This window comes from Callorhinus ursinus, unplaced genomic scaffold, assembly GCF_003265705.2.
Source record: "Callorhinus ursinus isolate GAN/ISIS: 27379988/994484 unplaced genomic scaffold, GSC_fseal_2.0 scaffold10, whole genome shotgun sequence".
NCBI classification, from domain to species: domain Eukaryota; kingdom Metazoa; phylum Chordata; class Mammalia; order Carnivora; family Otariidae; genus Callorhinus; species Callorhinus ursinus.
The window spans coordinates 50,022,554-50,032,669 of NW_027397072.1; the positions used below are offsets into that span (position 1 = coordinate 50,022,554).

Consider the following 10,116-nt stretch of genomic DNA (forward strand, 5'->3'; position numbering starts at 1 on the left):
GTTATCAGCTGCCCCCAGGATAAATGTGAGCCCTTGCAATCCTTCTGGTAGATTCCCCTATGATTTATACTTTCCTTACCCAACCATAGCCCTACATGGATAAGGCAACCCAAACCTTCTGGAGGTGTGTCCTGAGTCTCTTGTTTTCAAAAATCCCTATCTGGTGGACATGGGACATAGGGCCGGTGTCCATGAAAGGTTTTAATTTTTCCTAGTCAACCAAGACTCATCTGCTCTCAGCTTCAAGTCTATACAAAATGTATTCTTTTAAGTCTAACCTCAGACCCTGATTCTGCCATTTCCCCCACTCCTGCTTTTCATAAACCCATAAAATCTCTCTTCTTTTGGCCTTTCTAGGCTTGGACCAAGTTCCTTTTTCTTTTCTTATCTTTTTCTCTCATTCTCTCATCCAACTTCCAGTTCTTTCTTTCTCATGCAGCCTTTGATTCCCACCCGCACCAAAGAAAAACCACAGTTAACAGCACCTCAGAACTCAAAAAGGCTTCTTTATTTCTAATCGACTAATTATATTTATTACGTTTTATTAAGTCTTAAAATATATGCAAATAAATAAAGAAATTTATATCTATCTATCTATATATGAATAAACAGCTGGTACCCAGATTGGTACCAACAATCCTAGCACCTCTTATATTGCATAGCCATGATATCGAGCAATTTCCATATCCTTTTCCCTCTCAATGAAAAACTGCACTTTCCCCAAAGAGGTGTATTTGGCAGCATTCTCACGCTCTTGCTGAGCCTGCCTCTTCATGGCCTCCCGCTCTGGTCTCTGCTCTTTTGTGATGGGCTTTGACATTACAGGCTCAGGGACATTGGGTTTCCTCCATGGAATTGGTTGAAGGCAGAAGTCTTGGAGTAGAAATTGACTTGGAGGTTTGGATGGGGACTGGAGCTTGGTCACAGCCGTGGCAGCAGGCTCCCGCTGGAGAGAAGTGCAAGATGATGTTTTGTAGGGTGCAGGCCTAGAGGCAGCAGACTGTGGGACACTAGGCCGGGTAGGGTTGGTCAAACCTGGTCGGGTCGGATTGGTTGAAATTGGCCAAGCTGGTCTGGTAGGACCTGTCAAGGAGGCAGGAGTCGGCCGGGATGAATTGATTGCAACAGGCTGAGCTGAGCTAGTAGAACCAGGCCGGGCAGGGTAAGACCGACGTGAGGCCAGAGACTGTGGCCTCCTAGGAACAGGTCGAGCCTGAGGCTTCTCCAAGGTTGGAAAAGGCAAAGGCACCAACTTGACCTTCCCAGGAGGTGGCAGCTCATACTGGGATGGAGAGGGACACTCTTTGTCCTCACCTCTGTCTCGTTTCTGGGCTTTGACTTGATTTTTCTCAGGACCTTTACCCTCACGTGGGGTATCAAGCCATCGTTTGATGGCTGAGGATGGCTGGGCATCTTTTAGGTTCCTGGAGCTTACCAGGGCCCGGGAGGAAGACAGTCCAGTTTTCTTATCACTCTTCTTCCCCAGTGCATGAAAAACCTGCACAGACTCCAACATGTGCATGCCTAGGCAGCTTCGAGGCTTCTTAAAGGTCTCTTGGCTAAGCTCGGGTTGATTTTTCTTCTGCTTCATCTTGGGAATGGTTGGCTTCTCCTCTGCCTTGACTTTGTTCCCTGGCTGCTTACTCTCTTCAGCTTTCTTGGGGTTGTTTTCTCTGGTCCTTTTGGTCTTTTCCTGCCCATGGCTCTTTGTTTTGCTGGTCCTGCTGGATGCAGCTTTCTGAGATTTGCTGCTGGAATGCTTGGCCATGTTCACAGGAGCACTGTTACTGTCTACAGCATTGCAAATAACCACTTCTCCCCCTAAGAGGCACTCTGGGTTCTTCACCTGGATTTTGGTCTTGGGAGTGCCATTGATAGGCTCAGTGGCTTTATGCTTGTTCTTCTTGACCTGATTAGAGGGAGCCTTTGTGACACTTGACTTTTCTTGCACCTGATTCAACTTGATGACTCTGGTATCTTTGGCTTTGATCACCTTGGGACCTTTGGCTTGATCAAGGTCTTTCAAGGAATTAAAGAGCTGGGGAAGATGAATGTCCTCTACCAGTGTAGCGATGTCTGCAAAACCACCACTAGATTCAATCCCATTTCCAAGGGTCACTTGGTCTTCAAGACTCAGGGTATTTTTTCCCAGATTGGTGTTTTCAGAACGAGGCTGCTCCTCCTGGCCCAGGGGATCAATGCACGCCAGGAGCTGGTGAATATCAGGAATGTCTAAAGGAAGTAGTGGAGGATCTTGGTTTTCTATTGGGATCTGGTAGGCGTCCAGAGGCTTTGAAAGCTTGGTTTTAATATCATCCAAATTCTTGTTCTCTGTTTGTTCCTGGCTTGGAGCTGGAGGCAGTGCCAGCACATTACTGGAACTCTGGACTGGAGCTATCATTGAGATGTCTCCAAGCTCAGGTGGTGGGTTACTTTCAAGCATCTGGATATTTCTGCTACTGCAGGACTTGGGGAATTCTGGAGTTTGTGGCAGACAAAATGTCTGACTTGAAGGTTGCAATCCCAGGGAAGTCTCCATCCCCAGGGAAGTCTCCATCACTACAAAGGAATCAAGGAAAAAGTCATTACCTGGTAAGTGAGATGCTCCCCCTAGACACTAATACAGAAATCATGCACCTCCCAGCAATGGGCAGGGCAGTTCTACCAGCTTTTCTTAAGGATCAAGGACAGCACCATGCGCTAGGAGGTATAGGAGGTGACTTCTAGTTCTTACAGGTGATCATTTGATGTCATTGGTTCTTGGTTTTCTTTGTATTTTGTAGGGTTGTTTTAAGTCAAATAAGAAGTAGAAGTGGTTTGTATATTATGAAATGTTTAACAAAGCCTAGCATTCTCATATAGAGTCACTTCAAGTCTCTCCCCCTTTCCTTAAAGAATAAAACTACTTCACACTGTGGACTGGGAGAGGGAATGGAGCTCTTCCTGATAAAATATGTAAACGAGGGTAAATTCTTAGCCTGCTTGCTTTGGACAGGATCTTGGAATGCGAGTCTTAAATCCTGGTGTAAATTAAGGAAGTGAGGCAGAGTTAAACAGGCTCCATCACAACAAGAGTTCCGAAATGCTTTCCAAAGAGACTGAAGCAATAGCTCGGGGAAGGGAGTTCATTACCATGTGGTAGTACAGGGAGGGTGATCGGCTAGGGCAGTGAAAAGTGTGGGAGCCCTTGCTATGCTCTTGGGGTTCCTGCACATGTAGCATAGCTGGCCATTACAGTGTACCACCTTCCCACCTCTGCGCGGTGTTCTTGAACAGAGTCTGAAAGTGGAGAGCACCGAGCAAGGATCGTGGTTATTAACCTCTCAGGACTTACATTCTGCCCATCTGGGGACTCACTACCTCTCAGCTGCAGATTTGACCCTATTTTTGAATGCTGACCTTATTTCTCTCCCTCTTGCTATCTTTACTCACCTTGAAAACTTGTTTCTGTGAGGGGTTGGGCAGACACAGAATAGTAGATTCCAGAGGTGGAGGCTGGTGGTAGGACGTTTGCGGGCTGAACCTCCTTTAGTACCATCACCATTTCTGGCTGAGGGGCAGAGGCCCTACTTCCGGTGTATGACACTGAGCCATAGGATTGCAGGCAGGGGCCAAGTTCTCCAGACAGTAGAGGACCCAGTGTGCCTTGATTATAGTAATATACCTGGCTTCCTTCCTGGTAGGGAAGTGCTAGGCTATGTCCTTGATTTGGCATCTGAGATGGTCTTCCCTGAACAAGGCTGGCAGAAAGCGATGGATACAGAGGGACCATGTTATTGGCCTCTGAAGTTTTATCATACGGGGTTGCCATAGACATGGAAGACACAGCTGTGTCCTGGTCAATGACAGTCACAGTGAAGTCTCTGAGCAAAGAGGACTTCTTTTCAGTACTTCCTGTGACATCCCACTCAAAAATCCCGGGATAGGAAGCAGCTGATGTGGAGATCTGGCTCTGGCGAGTAACTCCAGACAACATGGTTGTACTGCAATGTTGGTAAAGGTAGGCACTCCCCACAAGTGGCTGGAAGGAGGTGCCAGAAGCTGATGGCAGTAGCCATGCTGAACTGACTGCTGGAGCGGAGACTCGGGAGAAGTTGCAGACGCTTCCTGTCAGGGAAGCCACATTGCTCACCATGGGGAGAGAGAACTGCAGAGAGTTTGGAGTTCCAAGTAAAGATGGATTTTGGAAATTTTCTGTAGGGAAAAAGAGGGTGATGAAAAATCAGGGGGATGGATCAATTCTCACTATGTTTGAGGAACAGCATTATCTTAAAGTTGTTGCTACCAGGAAGCCTCTGAACCAACGCTTGCTGAGATACCAAAACCCAAACCATGTAGGATGGTGGTCGTTACTCGTCTATAGTCACCGCCCGAGCTCCCAGCTTGGGCCCGGGTGTGCAGAAGACCTAGGTGGTGTGCTTCATGCATCGTTCTTTAGGCGAGAAGCAGCCTTCTTCCTGCCCTAGCTTTGCCTGGAGCCTGCCCCAGCAGCCACTCGCATACCACTTTGTTCTAGATTGAAGCATTTCAGTACTCGGAGGGCCTCAGAGAGCCTCTGTTCTCACGTTCTCATTCTCCAAGGGACAAAACTGAGGCTCAGGGAGGTCACATGGACTTGTTCAAGTTCTCCCCTGATGTTAGGTCTCATTACCATGTTACAGAGCCTAAGTATCATGACTTCTTGCCAGGACCCTGCTCTGAGCATAACACTGTCAGAAACCAGGAGAAATGCAACTAGTATAGACCTTTTCTCCCCCCTATTAGAGAACAGTACAGCTATGACTATATTGTAACTTCAGGGTCTCGTTTTGCTTGTGCAGTTCACGCGCTATTTCCTAGAGTTCATGTACAGCTCAGTCCATTGGTAAATGTAAAGGGTCCCTCTTGGGGCGCCTGTCTGGCTCAGTCAGAGGGGCGTGTGACTCTTGATCTTGGGGTTGTGAGTTCGAACCCCACGGTGGGTATAGAGACTACTTGAAAATAAAATCTTTTTTAAAAGAAAAAAGGGTCATTCTTATTCTTTTAAATCTGGTTTCTGATCCTACCTCAAAATGACTACCTAGAGTAAGTTTCTCAAGAAGTGCTTTTTGAAAGAAAAAAGTTATTTAAACTCTCTCTGAGCTTCAGATTACTCATCTATAAAGTGGTTATAATAACAATGCTAATAATGGAATAATCATTCTTACATGAATGAAAGTGGTACATTACACTTTTTATATTTATATGAAGGAAGATATATTATGTTCTGGAAAGACAGAAAAATCATGAAAAACATATATTACAGAACTAAGAAGAAATATATAGATACTAGCGAAAACTGGGATATGTAGCAAGCATCAGAGCATAATAAGTTCACTAATAAATGAAATTCTGTATCATATATGCAATATGATGGAAGTGAATATTGCCTACCCTATTTTGATGAATACTACTAACCAAAACACAGCCCCACAATAGAATGAGTTCCTAGCCAGTGCATGTAGACAGAGAAGATATATCAGTAAAAATTGCCTAACAAGCAGCAAATGCCATAAATGTGAATGTAGAGGTAGCCACAAGTTTTGTAGACAAATATTTCAATAAAATCTGGTACAAAGCAGAGAGGGAAATAGTAAGTTTAAAGGAATTCCATTATGGGTTCGTTCACATTTTTTCTGAATATTACCCAGCAAGTAACAGGTACTAGGTCTAGTAGAAATATATGTTTCAACCGAACTCTACCTCTGAAACTAATATTATACTATGTTAATTAACTGAATTTAAGTTAAAAAATAAATAAAATCAGAAGAAAACAATAAAAAAGACATATATATTTCAATATAATCGTATAACAAAAGCGAACACTTAAAAAACATCATGGAGGTTTTTATATTCATCCAAAAATTTATTTTAATCATCTTCAACATCCAGGAAAACGTCACCTTCAAAGCCTAAAAAAGCCATCATCACTAAAATCAAATTAAAAAATTTTTAATGTGGGAAAACCCAAAGGACTCCACAAAATTGTTTTAGATAAATGTGGAATTAGAGATGTGGGACTTGACTTTTTCTTTTCTTGTTAAGTTGCTAACTAAGATCTAAAAACAGATGTGTGCCCTCTGTGTTGGGAAGAAAATAACTGTAGAGATGAGAAGCAGCCTTATGATTCAATCTAGGAGATGCCAATTTTAAAACAAACTTAGTCTGATCTTTAATAGGCAAAACATCTACATAGCTTAAAAGTCAAAATGAAATAAAACTGAGGGGTGCCTGGGTGGCTCAGTCGTTAAGCATCTGCCTTCGGCTCAGGTATGGTCCCAGGGTCCTGGGATCGAGCCCCACATCGGGCTCCCTGCTCCGCGGGAAGCCTGCTTCTCCCTCTCCCACTCCCCCTGCTTGTGCTCCCCCTCTCTCATTGTGTCTCTCTCTGTCAAATAAATAAACAAAATCTTAAAAAAAAAAGAAATAAAACTGAAAATTCTGTTTCTTCCATCCCCCCTTAGATAGCTACTTTTATTAGTTGCTTGTTGATAAGAAGCATCTTTTCTAAATTGTATTTCTAAAATGTTTACATTTTAAACTGTTAAGTGCCATCTGTGTTCAGGGGGCCAATAACAAAACCTAAACAGCTGAGTACGACTTTTCTGTAAGCTGCTTTTCCTGGTGAGGCCCTATTCTGCCCTTCCTTTCCTGCCTTGTCTATTAATGGAAGTGTTTGCTAAAATCAACTTTGTTTTGCCCTGCTCTAAGCAAATTTCACTTTATGCTCTTTCTGCTTTAATTTAAAATCTTTGGTTCCCTTCAACATTCCATCCTAAACTACCTCTTTTTTTCTTGAAAGCTCCTGTACTCTTCCCCTTCACTCTTTTTTTTTTTTTTTAAGATTTATGTATTTATTTTGGAAAGAGAGAGGGAGAGAGAGAGAGAAGCAGACTTCCCTCTGAACACGCAGGGAGCCTGACGCAGGGCTCCATCTCAGGAGATCATGACCTGAGCAGAAGGCAGATACTTAGCTGCTCAACCGACCGAGCCATCCAGGCGCCCTGCATCCCCTTCGTTCTTAGTATTTTCTCCTCCCCCTTGGTTCCCGTTGGCCTGTGTTGAGGGAAACAATCCTGAACTTCCTCACCTTTTAAGACTTGCCTCCCCAGAGCCCACTCTTCTCCATCCTCCTTCCCTGATTTCCCTTTTCACCCACACCAGGTAGAAAACTTCAAATCATGTGACTCTGACTTTCTGAACAGCACTAAATTTAAAATACTACATTTGAAATATTAGTGGAGGGACCATTTCACATGAAACATCTTGGCAAATATTGCTAGTTTTCTACGTAACCGAGGTTTTCTCTCTTTCTGTTGAAACACTCTCAAGAAGTCTCTGATTTCGTTTTCTCCCTGGGTGCCCTTTAAGACTCAATATTAGAAAAAAAAGGGACCAGAGAGAACAACCAATCTAACATCCTAACATAACAGACGAGGAAAAAACAGATTCTGTGAGTCAATGACTCATCCAAAGTCACACAGCTAGTAAATGCCAACGTCAAAACTGAAATGAGGTCTCAGATTTTTAGTTCAATACTTTCCCCCATTAGTCCGTGCTATTTTGAATCTACAACTACATTTAGGGTAAAAAAAAAAAAAATCCAATGAGAAACTTTTAAAAGTTTCTTTCCTTACCAGACATGGTCAGAGAAGAAGAGGAAACATCCGCTGCAGAAACAAGGGATGCGGAGCCGATACTAGAGGGTGTCGGAGCAGCTGAAGCCAAGGAGTGCATGTGTCCAGTATGAAGGTCACCGGTCACTGGTCACTTGCGATGATCCAAATTTATTTACAGACAACTCCATGGAAACCCCAAGATTCTACCAGGTGGTGGTAGGTTTGGTGGGAGAATGATGTCACAAAGCAGGCAGTTTAAAGGTATGAGGGAACCAATGGGGAGGTCAGATTCCCAAAAAGAAGACGGGATTGGGTGGAAGGAGTGGTAGGAGAGCTAAGGCAACACCTAAGTGGTACCTAATCCGACAAGACAGATGTGATAGTCTCACTTTCCCCAGGATCTTATGTTAGGGGAGTCATCTCAACGTTTCTTAGAGATGTTCATTGATATAATTACCTAATAGTTATTTATATTCTATATATCATATTTTATCTTGTGTATTCTACATTTATAATTATATATACAATTAATTAACACCCTTAGAGGCAAAGGAAAGGCACATCTAGGTTGAACAATTACAGGTGTTCTGAAATAATAGTCAATCTGATTAGTGAACTTACTGCAGCTTTTAAGGAGCAAAGGAAGGGATTAAAGAGGTCCTTTGGTAATTTGGTTAAAGAATAGCGTGAAGTTCGTTGAATGCACCTTGCGGGGAATGATGTGGTGCAGGCTCTTCTCTTTCATTCTTCTCCTTGAATCCTAACTTTCTTGGACTGCGCTGGGCTGGGCCAGGTTGGACTTAGATCTCTCTTCTCTCTTTCATCATGGGCACTGTTTCTGGGACAAGCCTTGATCTTGCATTCTTAACACTCCTGGATGTTACTTCTGGTCAACTTCCAGCAGCAGGAGTCTTCTTTTCAGTGCCTGATGCTTCCCAAAATGAATTCTGCCCATTAGAAGCAAATACCAGAGAGCTGGAGAACGCAGCTGATTGCAGACCTTTCTTTTTCCAGCATTTGGTTGCAATTCTTTTGCCCATAATTCGCTACCTCTGACTCTTTGGGCCACACGGGCATCCTGCCATCCCGTTCTTTTATAGGTAAAAGGCATTGATGGCATTCGGGATACTTTCCCTTTTTCCTTCTCACTTAAGTGTATCCAGTGTGGCAGTTACTGTAGCCTCCACCCCCCTTGCAAACAGCCACTGTAGAATCTTGGGCCTTTAGGATTCTTTGCCTGCCATGCTTGGGCGCAAGATCAGGCAACATGAAGAGGAGAATAGTTAGAGAAAGAAGAGGACATTCTTTGAGGCTAGGGAACATGCGTGTGGAGAGTACAGGAAAAAAGAGATTCCTGTGGATTTTTGCTTTCTGTGAGAAATAAATTGACACTGGGACGCCTGGGTGGCTCAGTCAATCAGTGTCTGCCTTCGGCTCAGGTCATGATCCCAGGGTCCTGGGATCGAGCCCCGCATCGGGCTCCCTGCTCCGCGGGGAGCCTGCTTCTCCCTCTGCCTGCCACTGCCACTGCTTGTGCGCTCTCTCACTCTCTCTCTCTGACAAGTAAATAAACTCTTAAAAAAAAAAAGTAAGTTGACACATTTTGGCCTCATTTTGTATTAACAGAACATACAATTATATACATGTTCATATACATATAAATGTAAATTTACATATACATATGAGCATAACACTTACATAATTATAATATTAATTCATATATAACATTGATTATAATGTAACTTATATAATAACATATTTTAGTATTTAATATCTTATAGTCATTAAGTTATTTATGCAACTAGATAGTGCAGCAACTGCCATGAACTCTCTACACTAAAGAGAATAATCTTAAATATATTTTTTCACTTTTTTTGTCATATTACCTCATTTATATCATTGATTGGTATGTTTGTAGAATATAGGTTTTTTTTTAAAAGATCTTATTTATTTGTCAGAGAGAGAGAGAGAGAGAGAGAGCACAAGCAGGGGGAGCTGCAGGCAGAGGGAGAAGCCGGCTCCCTGCCTAGGTCTGGATTTTCTTGTGTCAATTATAACTGAGTTTGTTGTGTTTTTTAGCACATTGGAAGTGCAAGACCAATATACCTTTTGTAGTTTCTGATAAATTTAAGTCACCTTTTATATATTATCATATTCGTAGATATATGTACCATTCATACTTTTTGGCCATTCTATGCCTATTGAATATTTTTTTCATAAATTCCAAAAAAATATTTTATGATTGAGCACCAAATTTGAATGTACCTAATTGTAAGTTTACAAATGTGCTGTGCTATCTTAAATCTTTTCTTTTTCCAAATAGCAATGTGATAATACTGACCTGTTTTACATTATGTGTAAGTTTTCAGAATTGTAAATGCTTATGGACTTAAACTTGGTTAGAATATGACTGTCCCAGAAATGTTAAAGCTAGTGATCTTTTTACCCATTCATTTAATCATTTATTCAATAACTCTGA

General features: G+C 42.5%; 1 protein-coding gene across 1 annotated transcript; it reads right to left on the reverse strand.

Annotated features, from left to right (window-relative positions):
- Positions 1-649: 649 nt before the first annotated feature.
- On the reverse strand, positions 650-7,808 carry CUNH2orf78 (chromosome unknown C2orf78 homolog). Its single transcript, XM_025867645.1, has 3 exons — positions 7,656-7,808; positions 3,433-4,194; positions 650-2,559 (listed from the first exon to the last, which is right to left on the reverse strand). Exons 1-3 carry the CDS (start codon positions 7,753-7,755, stop codon positions 650-652), a joined length of 2,772 nt encoding a protein of 923 aa, XP_025723430.1. The 5' UTR covers positions 7,756-7,808.
- Positions 7,809-10,116: the final 2,308 nt, after the last annotated feature.

Excerpts from the sequence above, each read along its gene's own strand:
- CUNH2orf78 (XM_025867645.1), bottom strand. The coding sequence starts at position 7,755 with ATGCACTCCTTGGCTTCAGCTGCTCCGACACCCTCTAGTATCGGCTCC. Across the intron at positions 4,195-7,655 it reads TTCTTCTCTGACCATGTCTG|AAAATTTCCAAAATCCATCT; the intron begins GTAAGGAAAGAA and ends TTTTCCCTACAG. Across the intron at positions 2,560-3,432 it reads CACAGAAACAAGTTTTCAAG|TGATGGAGACTTCCCTGGGG; the intron begins GTGAGTAAAGAT and ends ATTCCTTTGTAG.